The 21,453-nt window shown below is 46.5% G+C and overlaps 2 protein-coding genes across 4 annotated transcripts in view; both read right to left on the bottom strand.

Moving 5' to 3' along the window:
- Positions 1-10,089, bottom strand: part of ptprn2 (protein tyrosine phosphatase receptor type N2) — a 98,299-nt gene extending 88,210 nt beyond the window's left edge. Inside the window, exons 1-2 of the mRNA XM_047023888.1 lie at positions 9,815-10,089; positions 78-128 (exon numbers count right to left, since the gene is read on the bottom strand). Coding sequence (XP_046879844.1) covers positions 78-128; positions 9,815-9,896 — 133 coding nt within the window. The 5' untranslated portion in view covers positions 9,897-10,089. The remainder of the gene's footprint in view (positions 1-77; positions 129-9,814) is intronic.
- Positions 10,090-10,310: 221 nt separating this feature from the next.
- Positions 10,311-21,388, bottom strand: ncapg2 (non-SMC condensin II complex, subunit G2). Of its 3 annotated transcripts, none has more exons than XM_047024235.1 (27): positions 21,364-21,388; positions 20,944-21,097; positions 20,663-20,845; positions 20,354-20,468; positions 20,028-20,185; positions 19,658-19,792; positions 19,419-19,513; positions 18,875-19,031; positions 18,688-18,780; positions 18,467-18,592; positions 18,107-18,286; positions 16,949-17,101; positions 16,516-16,738; positions 16,088-16,185; positions 15,587-15,760; positions 15,361-15,431; positions 15,111-15,264; positions 14,481-14,654; positions 14,175-14,291; positions 13,851-13,991; positions 12,941-13,040; positions 12,528-12,742; positions 12,085-12,228; positions 11,648-11,751; positions 11,286-11,386; positions 10,940-11,042; positions 10,311-10,775 (listed from the first exon to the last, which is right to left on the bottom strand). In XM_047024235.1, exons 2-27 carry the CDS (start codon positions 21,019-21,021, stop codon positions 10,724-10,726), a joined length of 3,444 nt encoding a protein of 1,147 aa, XP_046880191.1. In that variant the 5' UTR covers positions 21,022-21,097; positions 21,364-21,388; the 3' UTR covers positions 10,311-10,723. The 3 variants fall into 3 exon arrangements, with proteins under 3 accessions (XP_046880191.1, XP_046880193.1, XP_046880192.1); XM_047024237.1 differs by having other exon boundaries at positions 20,944-21,046; positions 21,364-21,378; XM_047024236.1 differs by lacking the exon at positions 21,364-21,388 and having other exon boundaries at positions 20,944-21,357.
- Positions 21,389-21,453: the final 65 nt, after the last annotated feature.

The raw sequence follows: 21,453 nt of genomic DNA, 5'->3' as shown, positions 1-21,453 counted from the left end.
ATTGTCGGAGACGGTTTAATGAGAATGGTGGTGGACCCGGCCTAAGAAGCCTCAGCCTTTGAAGTCGACTCACTCACCGTTGGTGCAAAACTCGTACGGTGTGCAGAGTTCATCTTCAAACAGGCAACCTGCAGGAGAGAGAAAGGGAAAAATAGAGAGAGAGAGAGAGAGAGAGAGAGAGAGAGAGAGAGAGAGAGAGAGAGAGAGAGAGAGAGGGAATACAGATTAAGGTACAATTACAGTAACAACCGCCGTACACTGCAATTGTAGCGTAGTCAACCACAACTGCATATTATTTTTCAAAATACACCAATCATATTTTAGAGGTGTGAGCGATGTGCATCACATGCAGAGCTGAACTGCATCACATCTGATCAATGGTTTGCGGTGTCTAATCACGTCAATCAATGCCTCATTACTACAGAGGGAGAGAGAGGGCCAATCGAAAGCCTACTTAGGCTTAGGCGAGAAGAGTCTGACGTATTACACGCCTGTGTGTAAATTGGCAAAAGCAGTAAAAAAAAACAGCTCAATAACTTTCAGGCTAATGGCGTTGTGAATGTGGATGGGAGGCGGAGCAGAATGAAGCAGATGAGTGCTATAGTTTGAGCTCCTATCCTCTGGGAAAGTGCACAAGTGACTGCTTTCATTTGCTCTTTTTAACTTGTGGAAAAAAAACAAAAAGACAAACAAAGAATACATGTCATTATTAACATCAGTACGCAGAACAGTCCACCTGCACAGATGGTACATGTCCATCTGTGGTACAAGTCTCTCCTGAACCCTCCCGTGACAGAAGAACAGTGAGACTCTCCAATAGTTCCTCTGCACCTGCTGTGTGTATCTGACTTTAACCACGAACACTAATGTCAAAGTCATCTATCCTCTACTTTCCTTCCTTCTTCCTGTCCTCCGCTAACGCCCCGGGTCCATAGGCAATGTTCCCATTTATGAAGATTGTATGAATTTTAATGAACTTCAATGGCGGGGCAAGGCTGGGTGTTCCAGACTGATAAATGACCCACTGGCAGAGGGGTTTCTGGGTAACTGGTCTCCCCATAGTCATACCTCTATCACCTGAGGAATGAGGAAGACTTGCTGTCGGACGGGCATCACTCATCGAGCCTTGACAGCATGAGCAAGAAAGGGAGATTGACAGACAGGACAAACAGGTGGACAGACCGTGTGTAAACCATATGGAACTTCTGAGAACCCTCCAAACGTGACATCCTCTGAAGATGTAAAGCGCCAACCATCCTGAAAAAAATGGTCAGCCCATATTTGTAACTATTTTATAGTTCAGTATATCAATATCTCGAAGGTGACAATAGCTATAAAAGAATTGTCCTTTTCAGCCACACACAATACATCAGCTCAGACACAATACTGTATAAGGCCACAGGAAGCTATTTACGCTGTGTGACGTCAGCACTGGATACCTCAGTGGCACAGGCCTACTGTAAATACTCCTTTGGATTACAAAGAGAACTATTTCTGGACCACATTCTGAGTCACACCACCCTTTGTGTCCTTCCTTTATTTCTTTCAACTCTCTCTCTGTTCATCCGTGACTGAGTCAGCTGTTCCCGTGTGACCCCTCTGGACAGAGAGCCACTGGGCTTCACACCGCTACGTACAGAACGGAAGGAGCGGGAGGGTACACAGGGGAGTGAGCACTGGGAAGACCGTTTTAATGAGAAGAGATGAAGCTGTCTATTGATCAGAGGCGAGATAATGAGGGCTGGGGAGCGGGGGGGATTGGGGCTTGGGGGGCCAAACATCCAGGAATTGGCTGTGGAAGCGCCTGGCGTTTACTTTAGGGAGGCTAACGTCACCGTATTAAGGGTCGCCAATTGGTTCAGACAATGGTTTGACACCTTCGTCGGAGGTCATCTTAGTTGGCCTTCAAATTGCAGCTTTTTGTGTGCGATGGATTAAGTGCGTCAGTTGAACAGCATTTCAATGGAGGTGCGTAGGCTGTTCTCACAAAGGGACATTGCAAATGAAGGATGTGACTGTGCTCTCAGGGGCACAATGACAAACACGCTATCAGTCTCTCTCTCTCTCTCTCTCTCTCTCTCTCATACACACACACACACACACCTTTTCCCTATGGGCTTTACTGTGTGCAAAGCCGAGAAAACAATAATCAATGGCACTTTGCCTTTTTAAAGCCTTACATAACCCATTCTACAGTCCAAAACCTCCACAACGGTTCCGACTGCTGTGACTGAACATCCAACCAAAATCCCTCTGAAACCAAATGTATCAATCTGGACCTCAGCATCCAACTGCGCTCCAGGACCCTCCACCATGTGACCCCTCTCGCCGTCATGCATCTCACTCCTCTGCAATTACTGTCAGTCCACTCAACTTTACCACCTAATCACTACTCTACTTAATTCATTAGCTTCTCAGAGAGGCCCCCGTCAGCTCTCTATATTAATGACTGCCTGTCTATTTAATGAAGCGTCAGCCCAGGCCCACTGTTTAGCAGGATACCAACGGGGGCTTAAGATGGACAGTACACGGAGATTGATAACGTGACGTTCCATCTCTCCGGCTGTGAGAGATATGATTAAAACTGGATGGGAGTTCTAATTAAAACGCAGGATGGTGAGGACGCTGTTGATTTCCTTGAGACTAAATAAATTGGCGGGCCGTGCCCGGTGCTCATCGAGAGATGCCCTTGGAGAGGTCGGACAGGCAGGTGTCTGTCTGGAGATCCAAACAGCCGAGTGATAAGGAAAGATAACGCGTTTGACTAGGATTCGTATCATGGGCAGGTTGATTTCCAAAGATATCCACGATTGAACAGGGAAGTAATACACATAATGGACAATAACAAATAGACTGGGGCTCAGAATTCCGAGATGAGCTTGTTAAGATCAGGGTTATCGATTAGCTGGGTGTTCATCACCAATGATCTGTTTTCATTGGATTCACTTTTCTCTCTGTGTTGTCTCTTTGAAGCGCTGTCTTAGAAGAAGCTCAAGCCCCAACATCGTCTCTCTCTGCCACAGTAGATTGACACTGAGAAAACACATTAGTTGTCTTTGCTTGTGGTATCATACGAATGATGTATTGCTGCTGATTGAGAGAGTTCTTCACTTTGACTGCATCTTCAACACCCACCCTCCTATCTTCCTCCAATTCATTTTCCTACACAACAGCCTTCCTCCTATTGCTCTGTCCTATTCACTCATGCAATTCATCACTTTCTTTCCTACTCTCTCAGTCCTTATATCTCAATCACTCATGCATACACACACACTCACTCATACAGGATGCAGACGTGCACCACACACACATCCATGCGCGAGCACGCACGGCCACTCACACACGCACGCGTGTACTCATGCACACACACTCTGCTCTAGATGATGATAATCCAAGACCAGACAGACCAGCATCAGAACATTATTTTAGCCTAATGCAAAATTAATATAGTAGAAAAAATGGGCTTAACTACAGGTATTCTAAATGTAGCACTCTGCTCCGAAAATAGTGACCTTGTTCACATGATAAGAGATGGAGGAAAAGAAGGATAGCATAAACTACTCATTGTGAACTGTAGGCAAATAATAGTTTGAGATGTAGTAAAAGGAGATTTTAACGTTCAGTCAAAGAATTGTGACATCCAGTATACCTGTATCTAACAATACAACTATATCAAGAGCAACATGTTGAAAAGGTATTTCCATTTTTCCTGAGCACATTACTTGGCTTCAGTTAAACAAATGAGATCCTATTGTGGAAATTGTGGGGTTACAGCAGAGTTTCAATACTAGTAACAGACAACATGTGCAACGGTATGCTGTAGCCTATTCATAGGAAATTCATGAAACTATCCCAGTGTCTCTTAGACAGTGTATTATTATTCAGAGACGGTCCCTTTAATCAAAGAAATTCCTCCTATGTCAATATCACTGGGCTGGATCAGTCCTCAGGGTCTAGCTGGCAAAGAGAGAGGACCTTTACCAAAATGGCCCGTCTCATTAAGCCCACCTGCAGAGAGGGTGAGGACTGTGCCACAAACCTCCACTCACACGACACTCAAACACTGAGTCCCTCCCATGAATGTACACTCTCTTCAACATGCACACACAGTCACCTTCAGCGTATATCTGATCAGCACGACTGGCACAGGACTTGATGGGTAGTTTTATTTGGGGTAAGACCAGAAAGGAGACAGGGGGAACACAGGTGAATGTGACTCAGCATTTCTCATTCATTTGAGATATTACAGCCCCAATCTCTCAGATTATCTTCACACCTGCGTGTCATATTTGTTATTCCACTCTTGCAGTTAATCCCTGTGATGTGTCCATATGCCGTAACAGGTGTGTGTCTGGATCCAGGAATCTTTCTGTGGTGTCAGAATCTAACAGACAGGATGCTGGGAGTCTGGCAGCGAGGACTACTACCCTGTGAGAGAAGCTGTGAGCAACATACTTCATCCTGTCTCTTCAGCCGCCATGTTGCCTTTTATTATCATCATTGGCAGCGACCAAGGACACTCCAGAACCCCCCACCCCCTTCCATTCTGCTCCAGCTACCAGCCAAAAAAGCCATTTTGGAACAATGTTGTAGGTGACAGCAAGCAGTGACCATAAAATGTAGCGATGTTGGAGAGAGAGAGAACTAGGTTTGGGCATACAGGAAGAAGAGAAACATGACCTGGAGGAAAATTAGCATCGGTTTGACACTGTGTCAAGTGATTTAAACACCGTCTGCCATTAGGCAATTTTTGGTTGAATGTTTCTGGCCTGAAAACTCAAAATCTTGTAAGATTCTTGTTATTTACACATCTGACTACAGTATGGGGTACCATTTTCTCAAAACAACCTACAATATAATCATTTTTAGAGACCAGGGCATATTCCACAACCCACTGTATCTAATACACTGACACTTTTCTGTTCAATAAAGCAATTTCTAACTAGTCATCTCTATCTCAAATTGGCTTATGACACATTTTATTGCAGCAATGTATCCTGTCTGTATGCCCAACTGTTCCACATCAAATGTAGGGCAGTCTACAAAAAGTCCCATTGTAGTTCTTGACACAGAGAGCATTAAAACCTAACATGACAATCCTTGAGTTTTTCACAGAATTCACAAGAGGCACACGCTGTCACTCAGCCGTCAGCCCCGGGCGACAGGCCCCGACAATGGCCATGAATTAAAGATGGCAGCACCACCATGGCAACCGTGGCCCCCGAAATAGGCAGGCTGACCTTTCTCGGTGACCCGCCCTGAATGATTCAAACATTCGATTTTATTCCCCCATACAGAGGTGTGATTGGGTGCTTAAATGTAGGGTGGAGCGAGTCAAAAGGAGCTCTCTGTCCCTCCTGGGAAGAAGGCTTCAAGCTGCTCTGCTGGTCCTATCCCCCAGGGTCAGCCTCGCAGTAGGCAGCCATCTTAGACAGAAACACTCCGATTACAAATCCTCCCCCACAATCTGTCCAAAAATAATAAGATGGGCCTCTCAGACACGCACACTCATCAACAACTCCCAGTAGTATGACAGTCCAGATGTAGACCATGGTTCTTTCCTTCTCTGGAAACTTCCCTTTCAAAAACAATGCACAGGGTGTATCCTAACTTCTCTAACACGTCCACTACAGTACCTGACAGACAAGAAGTCATTTTGTTTCAGAGCCTAGTTCTGACACAGCCCCAGGATAATATAATATAGTTCATATATAATATAGTTATAATATGGCAAAAGCTAGCCTATAACAGGTTCAAATGAGAGCAGGGCACGGCCAAGATGAATGTGAAACGGCTCAGATCACCAGGAGGGGTCTAAGTGTCCTCAATGCTCATTAGACAGGTAGTGTTCTCATGATTCCATCACGACTCGCCGTACTCCTGATGACCTTGTGGCTGGTCTACTCCATCAACGTGCTCTCATTCATCCTGAACCAGGGCACCGTGGTCCCCTAGCAGGGACGGACGCTCACCACGATCGCCTCTTCATACCTGAAAATGGGACCTGTCTGTCACACGACTGGCTGTTACAGGCCAAGAGGAAAAATGGAAACATAAACCAAGGATGCCTTCCCAACCAAATCGCATATACTTCTTATAGTCTTACCTACCTATAAGGTATAATTGTATTGATCTGTAGCAATAGCTGGGGACTCTGACTGACTTGATTCTCAAAAGTATAGGGCATCCACAAATACAAAGCTGCTGGTGAGCTGGTTGTCCACTGGTTGACCCTAGTGCTAAGGGCTGTGAGCCTAGCCTGATTTCTGGCTCCCCATTGAGATTTAAAAGGACATTAGGACCAGGATCTTCTCAGCCTCTCTGGTGGCATCTACCACAGAATCCAGACGATCAAACTGTCAAGACAGAGACTCAAAACACACACAAAGGCACATAAACAAACAGCACGCGTACTTCTCTTTCTTCTCACTCTCCCTGTCTAAATAACCGCTCAGTGTCAATAGCCTCCTCTGAGAATCTGTGGAGTTTCAAAGCAGCTCTCTGGTTCATCTACGATCAGACAGACCCTGGCATCAACCCAAGTCCTGAAAACCCAGCATGCCTAGACAAGAATTCTGGCAGAACGCTGAGGTGAAGAAGCAAAGTGAACATTTCTTTGTCTTTGGGCGATTTCTTGTGCTAACTGCAAAATACTGTGAGCAAGCCACCGATTCTGACCTTTGCCCTGAAACACAGCATTCAAATGTAAAAAGCCCACTTGAACAACAGTATCACGGCTTCAGTGCAGCTGGGAGGAGGTTCGTCATCATATGTTGCTTGTTAGTCAGAATCAATAGCCATTTATTACATCGCAGAACAGACGCGCACCAGAAAAAAAATTCTCGACACGACGTTAGATCAATTACACTCAAACAGAACGCAGCAGCTGTCGAGATCATGAATATATGAAAACAAGCTTTGCAAATGGCACACAAAACGTTGGGCGATCATCATTTAGTCAACCAGCACCAAGATCCCTTCTGCCTTCCATTTGCAGGCACATATAATGGGAGGAATTATAACACAATGGATAACAGCCATGTTTCAGCTCATGTCATTCATCATCCTGTATTTGTGCATGTGTCTACAGTATGTATATATAGCTCATTCAAGGCAGATGTTACTTAAAATATGAAGGAGCACCCAACAAATCTATTTTTCTGCTCTAGAGACTATAGCTAGATTTAAGGTGCTGTAAGCTACAGTTTATTCAATCAGCAGACACTTTTATCCCAAGCGACATCATGCATTTTGCAAGTAGAAACAGATGGAGCACAAGTTCAGTGAAGTACACAGTTCAGTATTTCAGAGATTAGAGCCCAGGAACGGTAGTTAGAGCCAAGGAACCCGTTCCCAAGTGCAGAAGATCCCAGTCTCCTATCAAGGCCTATCTCAATGTCAAAGCCCTAGTTACAGGGCAAGTGAGGAAGGTTGCACTGTCTGTTGTTTGATGCCTGACACTGGAATCCTTCTCAAAGAGATAGCTTTGGGTTCTAAAATGACAAGCGTTGACACACAGCTGTGTAACCTATAGCGATGACCTTTACCGGGGGAGGAAATAACAAGGACGAGCCAATTGGGGATTGGTCCTTTGGGAGTGACAGGAGGTGTTGTAACAAGGGGAACAACCATAAAAACACTCAGGCAACAGAGATGTAGCAGCCAAAGCTGGCCAAGGCAGCAGCCATAGGGCAGCCGTGGTTTAAAAGAAGGTTCAACCAAGAATAAAAGGGAAGAATACCTGGGGCCTTCTCGAGCAAACAATTTATCTCGCCATCTCTGCACATCAAATCCGCACATCAAATCCGCACATCAAATCCCATTTCAATCTGCCACAATGATTTATAAGTCTTTCGAAGTTAATGTCTCCACTCACTTAAGTCGGTCTATGGGTTGACAGATGCCCGTGGCGAGCGGAGATAGTGCCCAGCCCCATGAATCAAATCAAACGTGTCTGGATGTATTAGGAGATGGCTTTGATAGCGGGGCACAAACAGAGACACAGAGAGGCACGTGCGTGTGAGGAGAGACTTTTAGCTTTTTTTTTAGATTTTTAGCACAGCTCAATAGTGATCGAGAACTGGGTCCATAAAGCACGTGCACCAGCTCAAAAGATGGGTGGGGAGATCAAAACTAGAAGCCTGGATCCAAATGATAGCACCTTTGCTGGATTGCCCGATGAAAGAGGAGTTTGACACAGCCAGTGCTGAGGCTTTGGGTAGGCCTGAGACCATCTCATTCTATGTGTCTGCTTCCGTCTCATCTCTTCAAGAAATCTGTATTTATAGATCGGATATCACCTCTTTTCCGCCTACTCCTGTTTGGCGCGTCGTCTCATTCCTCACACACACCCACCGACATACACCAGTACACACATGCTCATACACTGAGGGTGACACTCACTCAGACCTATTGCACAGAAGGCCATATTTAGCTAATACTACTGGGAAAGCCAAGTTCTCTATAAACTAAATCAGTTTGCTTGATAGCGACAGGGCACAATGCACACCAGGACTCATTAAAAACAATAACCATCTCCGACATCCAACCACAAGGATTCAGTGGGGACCTCTCCCAGAACGAAAAACAAAAAAAGAATTTTAATGACGGGAAGAATTCTCATCTGATTATGATTCTCAGAGGAAAAAGCTCTGACTCACTGCATGAGGTCAGAATTAACTAGCTCTATTTTTTACATCAACTAATTTGAATTCTGATAAGATGCAACAGTACCCCTTTGTCCAAATTAATTTTTCATTCTCCTGCTAGTTACAACTGATTGAGCTTTTTAAATACCCATGTTAAGACTTGGTTGGAAGTACTGTTGGCTGACGACAATGCCCAACATTGCAAAATGGTATGAAAAATAGAGACAGATATTATAAAACACAGTAAAATAGGTGCTATAGAGACGTGAACAAACACAAAGAGATGGTAAGACTTGCATCTTAAAACACGCAGATGGTTCCTCCATGAGTGCTCCTGGGCCAGAATAACTCCCCCACACACCAGAAATCGATTCAGGATCATAGGTGGCAATGATGACATGCCTGCTTAACATTCTGACACAAGCAGCCGTCACACATACTCACACACTTTACGTTCTGCTCTACCATCTGGTCCCAACCCTGTTGGCCTGCTCTGCACCAAAACCCATCTGAAGGGGACATGTATTCACAATGGCTTCTTTCCATAGGGTCTAACGCTTTTGGCATTGGCAGAGTGTCTTAAAGAGGGCAAGTATGGCCGATCAAAGTATAATGGCACCTACATCTGCCACTTAGAGAATTAATTCATACATCATTGAGAATGCTTTAAGGACAGGGCAGCGTCTGTTGTATGTCCAATTTACTGCAAAATAACTTTGAATAACTAGAAATACTGTATATTGAGAACACTATAGAACTATCCGAACTAAGTATGTGGTATAAATCTGGCCTTTAGGCCTACTGCTGTGATTTTTTTAAACTGCTTTTATAAATAAAAAAAATCACTACTCTGACATGACTAAGTTTAGGATGAATCTGGTCATCATATATGTTCTAAACATTGGACCATATTTTGCTCCGCTTCAATCAAACATTGCACTATACCCGTCTGGCCGAAAAATACTTTTGTAAGGACACAACTGAGAAAAAGTTATCAGTTCCACTTAACCACGGTCGGCGGTTAGCTTCTCAAGTATGTTATTGCCTATGATATTACTGTTTTTTTCAAAAAACTAACACCTGGGCAGGTGCATTCTCTGTCAAACTGAATCGTTGCAAAAACGTAGAAATACATTTCAATTAAAGTTTACAATACGTTAACTTACCATATTTCCTGTTGGCGGAAATAGTGGTAGAATAGGAGAGGCAGAGAGCCAAAACAGCAAGGATGGAACACCGCGAATCCATGACGCTGTACTAATCCATCGCACACCTTGCTAAAACTGCGTGTTCATTGTCAGTTCTCAAACGGTATCTGTTGAAACAAAAATAAAAAACTATCCTAGATTAAAAATAGTGCGCGAATGGGGTGCAGACGTTGACCAATGTTGTGTTCGGCTCCTCTCCTGCAGATCGCGACGGTATTCAGCACCATGAACAGCAACCTTCAAAAGGCGCCCCTCCTAAGTTTCTGACGTCAAACAGGGTCTTAGAGCGTGCATGGCTCCTCGTGCAACAGAGCGGAAGACTATATTGTATGGTTGGCTATACATTAATAAGAAGTGGGAAAGCAAGGAACGATACACATTTCGAATTGAATAAATTACAGTAAACTAATACTTGAGGATAAATCTAAATAATATTTGATATAAACACGTTTCATGGTTCAAATGTTTTTTTTTATTAACTTGCTTTCCACAGCAAGAATGCCACCTCAAGTTGTCTTGAAACACAGTGACATACAGTACACATACAGTATAATACATACATTAACAATAGGATAAACCAAATTACCCTCATATCAAGAGCTGGGTAAAATAGCCGTAACTCTGATTTCCCGAGAAAAAAACTGAAACATATAAATAAGCATACATTTGTAAGGGGTAATCAACAATGTGGTAGTAGTTATACAGGTACAAAAACAATCCACCATGCAAGGGGCACCATGTTCCTGACCGTGGACAAGATGTTTAGGCTGTAACGCTCTGACACATTAGTTGGATTATAGTTCTGTGCAAAAAAAATCTGCAATTTCCCCACTGCGGGACAAATTAAGGATTGTCTTATCTTAAAATTTATACCATGAGAAACTCATTCACAGATTTGATTGCAGATTCATAAATGACCCTTGAAAAAATAAGAAAATATACAAGTCAGTCATTTGCATAACTTAATATTTTTATATCATATTAGCAATAAGAAAATGTTCCCACAACCAAATCCTATGGTGTGAACATAGCATGTTTTAAAGAGCACACAGTGTGATCCAGAAGGGTCTCTCAGTGCCTCACCTCTGGGCGTGGCCCTCTTCCTCTGCTGTGACAGAGGAGTGTTTCTGCAGCTGCAGTTGGACAGACACGGCCGTAGCTTTCGTCTCACCTCTGGCCTTACCCTCTGAGAGAAAAGTAGTCTGGTAGTTAGAGCTATTAAACGTACGCAATACTTTCCTATTGTCCAGCACAGAATTATGTTTATTTAGCAGTTTAAAACCATAATAAAACTGTAAAAAAGTTTTTGAATTATTTAGTTGTTTTCATTATACATAAATACAGAATTTCCCAAAGCTGTTTCAGCTCCAGTTCTTTTGGAACCCATAGCCAGTATCTGCCAGTAGCTACCGGCAACTCTGTTACTTACCCTGTCTGATAACAGCCAGGATGTTAAGGACAGCAGCCAATCCTGTCAGACAGTCGATGGCCTCCGACTCCACAGACGACTTGACCTCCGACAGGAAGGCCCTGAGAGACATCATTCAAATCGATATTTTTAAAGCTGCACGAGCTCTAAGGATCTATAAGCATGTTAGAGGTCAAAACAGTTACAAATAAACCGAAAGCAGATATGTCGGTGGGAATTCCCCCGAAGCAGTCCCAAAACATAAGACAATAGGCTTAAATCAAAAGAATCCCTGCATTTTAACACTGACCACACAATGTTGTCATGAAAACATTATGGTCCTTATCGTGAGAAGGCCCTGGAGGAGTGGGGCCCCTGGTTACCTGGTGACAGGGGGGGACTTGAGGATAACAGTCAGCAGAGTGCTGGAGAGGGGGGGCAGGTCGTCCACAGACTCGGGTCTGGTGACCTCCTGTGCATGAGAGATCTAAGAAAAGGACATAAAAAGGATTGAACAGACGGAGAGAAGAGATAGTCATACGTGATGATCTCTGTTCTCATGTGACAACAATTGTTTTCTTTTTATTCATCTTTTTCTGTGGGGAAATAAAACGGAATGACAAAATCAAAATTATATTTTACACTGAAGTTGTCACAGGTGTACAATTCGTAATTATCCGAGAATTTCATAATATTCTTTTCACTTTTTGTCCCCCATGTGCGTGCAGTAATGAAAATAATCCATCTTAACGGATATCCAGGATCAGCATGTGATCTCCATCGAGTGAGTTGGCGTCGTATCCTCCGTCTGCCCCCCTACCTTCTGTAGCATGTGTCTGCTCTCCACGATCACTGCGGCCGAGATGGTGGAGAACACCCCGCTGAGGGGGTTGGAGGTCCCGACTCCCCAGGCTGTCACCACCTGCAGGAACGCCCCCAGACTGGGGAGCGCTGCCAGGCACAGCTATGGCAGGGAAGAGGGAGGGGGGGGGATACAGGGGGCGCCATTAACCTACAAGATGCAGGACATTAACCTGGGTCTCTGAGGCAAACAGGCTGGGAACTGGTGGGTCAACTATAAATACCACACTTGGATTCGGTTTATTATGAAGAAGACTGCTAGGGCATAAACCCCAATTTAAGTTGTGTGAAATACTGTACACTCAAATGAGGAAGATTCCCTACATATTACAGTTTAGAACATTTAATGACAAGTATACTGAATACAGATAAATAACATATGGTATTTCAGTTTAGACTCACTTCCTGACCCTCCTCTGGCTCCTTCCTCATCCGACGAGCTAACACCTCCAGAACCTTCTGGAAGACGTTGGCCACCACCCCCAGGATTACCGGGGACTGGCCATCATGCTGCCCCACTTCCTGCTCCTCCTGGCCCGGGGCATCCTGGGGGACGTAGTTCTCTGCCACCTCCGTCAGCACGGACACCAGCAAGGGAACGCAACGGTAGCCCTTTTCTGAGGACATAACGCACACAATGTTGCCGGTGGTTCTAGAAATGACAAATCCTAAGCGCATTACTGAAGTGCAACTTCAGAGTTCCAAAAGTAGAATACATCAAAAATATTACACAACCGATCTGGAACCTCGACCCTTTTTTGCCTTCAGTATCCTATTTTTCCTCAAATACATGTTGTCATCGGTAGGAAACTCACCAGAGAGCAGCACTAGGGAGCACAGGTGGAGAAGGTGACCCTTGAACTCTTCGTCTCCCAGGCCCACTCGAATCATGTCTCTGCACACGGTCAGGAAGCTCTGGGTCCACACGGAGAGACAGACTACATTGACTGTCTGTTCAGTACAGGCTACATCCATGCTACTTCTGAGAGACCATCGATATACAAAGAAGGCACTTTCAGGATCTGTATCCATCTTTCGAGGGTTTGTGGGAGCTATTAGAAGCATTGTGTGTGTGTGTGTGTGTGTGCGTGGGTGGGTGGGGTGAGAAGATAAATGACGGGTTTATTTTCCAGACCTGATCCAAGCTGCTGCAAGGGTGACAAGCTGGAGAGTAATGGCCTAAATAATGGAATAAGCGTGTTCGGGAAAAAAGGGAGAATAAGCGTAGCAGCAGTGGGAGGTAGGTATGGAGGTCTGAGCGCCGGGGGTGAGGTAGCAGAATGATCTATAACTAGACTAGATTTACTGGCTGAGAACTAGGAGTCACGCAGCCGAAAGGGGGAGAAAAAAAATCAATCACTCCATAATACCACAGAGATCAGCAGAACTTAATGTACCGGACAACCACACCTCAGACAAGCTTTTATGCAACTTATATTTAGTCTGAACCTCAACTTGTGGTTTCTGTTTGAACTGTTGTTTGTATCTGACGGTGCTGTGATGAAGTGTGATTAAGAGGGGATCGACTCCGAGAAAGTGAATGGGTCAATCCATTTGTCTATTGCTGTTACTGCTTCTCCATCCATCAGTCTCAGCTAGCCATCCATCTGTCCATCTATTTAGCCATCCATGCATTCTTTAAAACGTCAGTCTATCCATCCATCAGTCTATCCATCCATCCATGCAAGCAGCCCTTGTGTTATAGCCCAGCGCTATAGATCTTACCTCCACCACCCGCCTGGCCAGTTCCAGCTGACCCTCTGCGGACCCCGCCTCCCCGGGCCGGACCAGGAAGGGCAGCACCCGTTCTGCCACCCACGCCGCCATGTTCTCCAGGGACGCCAGATGGTCGCGACCCTCCGAGACCTGGGGGGGAACGAAGCGGTGGGTCAACGTCCCAGACACTGAAGCAGCCACCTCCAAAACAACCCCGATGTTTGTGTTTTTAGAAACACATATTGCTGTTGGGTATTGGTTTTCCTTGACCACACAGGCGAGGATGATGAATGTGTGTGTGTGTGTGTGTGAGGGGGTAATAGGAGGCCTTACTGCGTGCTGCAGATGGACGCTGAGGCGCCCGTGCAGGGTGAAGGCCCTCAGAGCTGTCTCAGCACTGGGAACACTGGCCTCGCTCTCAGGGGAGCACAGGTGGGAGTATAACACAGACTAGGGAGAAGAACATCCAACAACAAAACATCGTTGACACAGATTCTTTGCATCTTTACAAAGATTGCCAAGACCACACAGTGCCACCCACATAAATCCCTTTTCGTGCTAACTGTAAAATGCTAATGCTACTTTAGGGAATTTAGAACAAATCCATTCTAACGTGCTAGCTGTGCAATTAGCGCTTACCCTCCAGGCGCCCAGAGCCTTGTGGAGCTGCTTCAGGGGGCCCTGCACGAGGGGCAGGATGCTGTCCCTTGTCGCGGCACGTCCGACCAGATACTCCAGGTAATCTAGCCCCAGGTCTGGTTTGGCCTCCACAGGCTCCGTTATGCGCACCTTACGGCTGGCATTCCCCTTGCTCTGTATAGATTTAGTGAGAGTAGAGGTTTAGTGTCAGTGGAAAAGGGCGTCGACCTATGTGAAGCCCTCTGTGACACCTCTTGTAATATTTGACTTGAAAATACGTGTTGTGGATTCATTTTGGGACAAAAATAGCATTAACCCCAAACGGCAGTGTATCTAGAATATTTGCATGTGTATGTATGTATGTACAGTATATACTGTATACACTGGGCGCACGGGGGTCAGATGGCTGAGCGGTTAGGGAGTCGGGCAATTAATCAGAAGGTTGCCAGTTCGATACCTGGCCGTGCCAAATGACGTTGTGTCCTTGGGAAAGGCACTTCCCCCTACTTGCCTCGGGGGGAGAATGTCCCTGTACTTACTGTAAGTCGCTTTGGATAAGAGCGTCTGCTAAATGAGTAAATGTAATGTCGATGTAACACACTGCATGGGTGTGTGTCCGTCTGTACTCACGGCTGTCCTGGGCAGGGCCTCTGTGAGCCAATGTGTGATGAGCTCCAGGCTGTCAGAGGCCTGGCCCCAGCTACACAGGCAGTCTATCACCTGGCTGTACTGGCTCTGCTGCACCCCCGGCTCCATGTTCCTCAGCCTGGACAGCACGCCCACACTGGGACAGCACAGCGGGGGGGGGTTAACACTCCAGAACACGGCCTGTGTGTGTGTGTGTGAGTGAGTAAGTGGAGAGCAAGATGAAGATGCTGACCTGAAAGTGGGGACTGATGCTGGAGGCAGCAGGGAGGCCAGCAGGATGAGAGGCACTGTGCAGCGCTCTTCCTGAAAAATAGACCGGAAAAAATGGGGGGGGGGGGGGGGGGGGGAGGAGATACAGAGAGGCCATGATTGAACAGCTGAAACAGCCCCTCACAGAAGTAAAGGTGGATGAAACCCAGGTCAAAAGAACTTGACTCAAGTGTCTCCACGTCTCTGACCTGGAAGATGTTGAAGTACTTGGGAATCACAGCGCCGAACTTGGAGACGGTGTACTGCAGGGCGTCCTTGTTATGCTCCAGGGCCTTCCGGATGCTTCTCCAGAGGATGACCACCACCTCCAGCAGGCTGGCCATGGACGCAGTGTCACTCACCGACAGCACGTCCTCCAAAACCTGTTCAGAACAACTGTGTGTTGGCTGGGCTTCCAGTACACTCACCTCACTCCCATACACTGTTATAGACTGGAATACGTATTGATACACTGCAACTGCATTACTCTCTTCGCTGCAATACACTGCTGTAAACGCATACGTTGCAACCCAGTGCAACCTCAAAATACTCACTTCACTGGAGTACAATGCTACACTCAATTCAATAGCATTTTTGTTGCGTTTCATTTCCTTATTGAAAAACACTGCACGTCCAATCAAAAGCATCGACAGGGCTATGCTGAGAGGCTGTGTGCACCTCCCATTCACGCTCCAGTGAGGGGATCTTACGCTGGCGTTCTCCTTGTTGCTGGAGCGGCTCTCGTTCAGCTCTCCCGTGTTCTGGATGCAGGCGTTCAGGCAACGGCGGATGGTCAGCATCAGCTTGGCTGGAACACAGCAGGAACACAGAAGCTAGCCATTTTTGTTCCACGTGTCCCGAGATTAAGAAGCACGGTCGGTGCAGTATATATGGACCCGTGTTATGAAGGTAACTGTGTGTGTGTAGGATGACCATATAACTTAAACATGAACCAGACATTTACATGACAGCTGTTCAAGTACCAGCCACGGGTTGCACCCAATAGGGCCCCAGGGTGCAAGGTCAGGCTCCTGGTGCTTATTTGTGACAACAGCTGACTGGAAGGAGCCTGGAGGTTACAGGTGTGCCTCAAGAGATCAGGCAAATGATGGCTGTGTGTGTGTGTGTGTGTTCTCACCTATGTTAGTGGGAGCTGTGTATAAGTGGGCGTACTGGTAGAACTTCCTGGCAGCCTTGGGGTTCATCTGGATGAGGGTGACACAGCGCTCGCACCACACCTCTTCTGATTGGTTGACGGGGAAGAAGGAGTTGAAAAGGAGGTCGACAATCCTCTTGGAGATTGGCTGAGAGTCGACGGCCAGGCGGGCCAACAGGTGCTCCATGGAGCAAACCTTCCAGAACTGGAGCAGGGAGAGAGGGGCGGGCGAGGTGGGGGGAGAATGACATAAACAGCCACGGAAAACACTGAAGGGGCTACAACTGGGATGACTGTCTTTTACTGTGTTTTTGATGTTGCTGTGTTTTTTTTTTCCCTTCAGTTGGGGTTTGAAGCAAAACAATCAAAGGCCTTGCAAGCAAACACACACACACACACACACACACGGTCGGACCTTGGCAGCTCGCACGGCCTTGATCTTGAGCAGCATATCGAGGAAGGCCACGCGGACCTTCTCGGAGCTGTCGTGGAGGCCGTACTTGAGGACAGGAAGGAGCTGTTCCAGCAGAGGGTGGCTCAGGCTGTTGTCCAGGACGATGGGCAGGCACTGCAGCACAGAGGTCCTGCCTCGTTAGCCTCATTCATCACAGGCAGGCAATAAAGACACTGGAGCATTAGCTCATGAAATGACTTCTAATTGTTTAAAGACACCTCATTTTACTACAATGAGCCAGACATGGTTGGGGTTGCATGTTCACAATTAACTATTAATGCAGGAATTCCGTGTGTCTGTGTGAGTGTCTGGAGAAGCGGGGACTGTATGAATACGACATTTGGCAAGTGTATTGCTCAAGACCCAAGGACGAGCAGTGACGCGTTTAAAGTTGTTTGGATGAGCGGTTCGCGTCAAATTTAAATGTTAACTAATTTGCGGCCATATTGAGCTGCACTAAGCCATTGCTCTCATAAGAAATAAAACCGCATGCCCCACCAACAGGCAATGCACTACTTTCATTAATAATAAAATAAAAATGTGTATGCAACTCAACAGCTTTGTCTATGGCCAGTGTTGATTCCAGGTCTACTGGATGGTTCAGAGGGGGGTGAAGGGGTTCAGAGGGGGGTGAAGGGGTTCAGAGGGGGGTAAAGGGGTTCAGAGGGGGGTGAAGGGGTTCAGAGGGGGGTGAAGGGGTTCAGAGGGGGGTGAAAGGGTTCAGAGGGGGGTGAAGGGGTTCACAGGGGGGTGAAGGGGTTCACAGGGGGGTGAAGGGGTTCAGAGGGGGGTGAAGGGGTTCAGAGGGGGGTGAAAGGGTTCAGAGGGGGGTGAAGGGGTTCACAGGGGGGTGAAAGGGTTCAGAGGGGGGTGAAGGGGTTCAGAGGGGGGTGAAGGGGTTCAGAGGGGGGTGAAAGGGTTCAGAGGGGGGTGAAGGGGTTCACAGGGGGGTGAAAGGGTTCAGAGGGGGGTGAAGGGGTTCACAGGGGGGTGAAAGGGTTCAGAGGGGGGTGAAAGGGTTCAGAGGGGGGTGAAGGGGTTCACAGGGGGGTGAAGGGGTTCAGAGGGGGGTGAAGGGGTTCACAGGGGGGTGAAGGGGTTCCTCGGTAGGCGTGGCACCTTGAAGACAGAGCAGCGGACGTCTGGGGAGCTACAGTCCGAGGCCAGCTCCACCACCAGCTTCTTCAGGAAGTCGGTGATGACGGTGGGGGGGATGACCTCCCAGCACTTGGCCAGGATCTTACACACCCCCAGGGTTGCTGTGGAGCGCACCATGGGCTGGGGGTCCTCCAGCAGACACTGTAGACACACACACACACACGTTTAGAGGCCATTCATTTGAGTTTTTTTACTGTGTTCATGGAATGGGACTTTTCTACATTTCCAATTCGACATTACTTCACAGTTTACTGAAGCCAAAACCAGAATAAATCAAGCCAAGAACCATGTGATGTGAATCTAAATGCGGCTGCCACGCACCACCAGAGCGTCCAGTTGTTTCTGAACGGTCTCATCCATCTTCTCGCTGCTCTGGCTGGGGTCATGGACAGGGAAGGCCTCAGTGAAAAGCAGAGTAGCGTTGGCCCTCACCTCGGAGTTAGCAGCCTGCACAGATAAGGCAGGAATTCTGTCACTGGCAAAATCAAGATACCGTGAGAATGCGTGTATGTGTGTGTGACAGAGAATACACAAGTACGTACGGTCAGAGCTCTCCAGAGAATGGGTTTGTAGAGTCTGTGGAGCATCTCATCCAGGTTGTGATGTCCCTTCCTCTTGTGAAAGTAGCTCAGTATCTAGTCAGAGAGGATAGGAAGAGTTAACAGCAACACGAAGATAAGATATTCTTTTGAAGATATTCTGAACTGAGGCGGAAACCGGGTCCTCTACCTGGCGAACTCTGGGGTGGACAGGTGTGTTCCTGTGTAGCAGGATGGCGTGCTGCATGAAGTCCTGGATGCAGGCGGTCTCCATCTCCTCCAGAGCCTCCCCTGACGCCTTCTTCCACGCCCTGAAGTAGATCTCGGCGATGTGGTCTGTCAGGGTCCTGAGGAAGGACATACAGAGCTCATCTATCAGCAGACAAACGTTCGTCAAATCCACTCCTGAGACGTTGACATTTACAGGTAGTCTTAGCTGAAGTTATGGTTTGAGAAAAGCCTAAAAAGAAAGGAAATTCGATGACCACCATAACCCCTAATTCCACCAATGCACAAACAAGGTTTTTGTCGATGACACCAGTCACAGTACTGTAGCTATGTGGATCTACTGTACTTGTGTTTCATCGGATAGAAGTCCTGCATCACAAACACCATGTTTTTGCTCGGGTAGGTTTCGAGCTGAGGAGGTTGTTGGTTGTAGATGTAGTTATTTTTTGTCTTTCATTTTAAGAATGGGATGGTATAGATGATTTAAGGTGGACATAAAGTGTTACTTGGTAAAGAACTGGAGCTGGTTCTTGATGGTTCCGTGGATCATCCTAATGAAGCTGACATTCCGGCCAAACAGGAACACCATGAGACGCTTTCCCTGTTAGGCATGGAGAGCGGTTAGTCAGTCCGGCGCGCAGCACACCCACACACACACACACGACAAAGAAACCATCTTTATCACGACTGCAAAGATATAGAGGCACCTTTGATTAAACACCTGTACATGCACACACACACTTACGTCGTCGTGTTTGATGTGATTGCCACTAAGAAAGCAGCGGAGGAGCAGGTCCATCATCTCCTCGCTGTCCTCAGACTGGAAGTCGACACTGAGCAGCACCTCATGAAGGCCCCACATCCTCTGGATCTCAGCACCCTGGAAACACGGAGACGAGATCAACACACACATTGATAAAATGTGGAACACGATGTTGCCCTTTTGTTTTCAAAAGCACAAGATAACAACCTTTAAGCAAAAACATTGTTCAGTCCATAAGAGACTTTTTTGTGAATTTGTGAAAAATATCATGTGCCATTGTTCCATATGTCACACCTTCAAACACATTTTAAAATGAAAAACAAGCAGATGTTGCTAACAGGTGAGTACTTACTGGTTTCTTGAGCATGAAGCTCTTCTCCAGGCACATCAGGAAGGCTGTGCGCCCCAGCTCCTCCTTCCCCAGGAGGCCTTTCTTCCACCAGGCCTCGCACACACGGAACACCGCCTGCTGCAGGGGCACCTCGGACGCCGGCAAGGAGGCCAGGAGGCCTGGGCCCACGAGAGAGAGGGAGCAGGGGAGTTGTGTGCGAAAACCAGAGCGATGTGATATTCATATTCATGGTGTGAAACCGAAATGTTCTCTGTTATGACTGACAGGACAACACGCATGCATGTACGCTCCCATGTCCTCTACCCAGAACTGAAGCAGGCACCTACCGTTTAGTATGGTGGCACACTGCAGGAGGGAGTTGTATGCGTCTCCGTCCTGTATGACGGCCACAGAGGCCATGACCACCTGTGTCACCCCACCTAGGACCTCCATGGTGTGTTCCTGGAATGAACACGAGTGAAAATGTTCACAACTCTACTGAATAGCATTTGAGTTCAATTGTGATACGCTTAACTTTCCTTGTTAGAAACTATATGATTATGCTTGAACGGCACCGCGTGCACGTTATGATGCAGGACTGGTACCTTCCAATCAAGCTGTGTTCTACATAATGCATGCCCGACAATAGAACTGACCAGATCTGGGGGGACCTCTACTTCCATGGCATCGTCCCTGTCCTCTGCGTTCCAGCGATCTGGGGGGAAATCTGCCATCGTTCCACGCAGCAGTGTGGCCAGTCTGTCCCACAGAGCTTCTCGCTGTTTCTTTGACACCTCTTGAACCACCTCATCGAGGTCGAAGGGTTCCGTAGCATCATTCTACATAACACATGGGCATGTACGGGAATGTCAATGAATTCTAACAGACACCAAACTCAAAACCAATGAGAGCTCGAAAATGATCTAGCTATACTTACATGAAGTTTGGTGAACTTAAGAAAGACATCCACATTTTCTTTGCAGACCGATTCGAAAAATGCCTCTCGTTTAGACATGTTTTAATTTAAGTAGGCAGTTTTCCTATTGGGAAATCCGATGTTATGCAATTATTGTTGTTGAACCTGAATGAAACTACAAAACACAACCAGAGATACAAGGAGAATTTTCACTGTACAGCTAAGATAGCGCAGGCTAACAACAGTGTCAACACAGCTGACAATAGCTAATTTAACCTGGCTTGTTTGTTTTCAATCAGTTTCTAACATACTGATATTATTTATAAACTGGAGTCGTCATTAGGGTTGTACCGTTTAAAATGAGTATAATGATCTATTATTAACTTGTAAATATTAATTTGTTATGTTGAAAGCATAGCTGTTATGCCAGGCACCACTCACCCAGTACGCGCCAGAATTTGATTTTACGTCCATACGTAATGACGTCACAGAAAGTATAACTTGACCAGAGCACTAGATGGCACCAGAGTG

This window comes from Hypomesus transpacificus, chromosome 8 (genome assembly GCF_021917145.1).
Source record: "Hypomesus transpacificus isolate Combined female chromosome 8, fHypTra1, whole genome shotgun sequence".
NCBI classification, from domain to species: domain Eukaryota; kingdom Metazoa; phylum Chordata; class Actinopteri; order Osmeriformes; family Osmeridae; genus Hypomesus; species Hypomesus transpacificus.
Note: the sequence above shows the minus strand (reverse complement) of the source record. Positions and strands in the feature narration are given on the sequence as shown.

Bases quoted from the DNA above. Each gene is read 5' to 3' on its own strand.
- ncapg2 (XM_047024235.1), bottom strand. From the start codon at position 21,021: ATGTCTAAACGAGAGGCATTTTTCGAATCGGTCTGCAAAGAAAATGTG. The intron at 18,593-18,687 runs GTACGTACTTGT...TTATCTGTGCAG, and splicing joins TTCTCTGGAGAGCTCTGACC to GCTGCTAACTCCGAGGTGAG. The intron at 18,287-18,466 runs GTGCGTGGCAGC...GTGTGTCTACAG, and splicing joins AACAACTGGACGCTCTGGTG to TGTCTGCTGGAGGACCCCCA.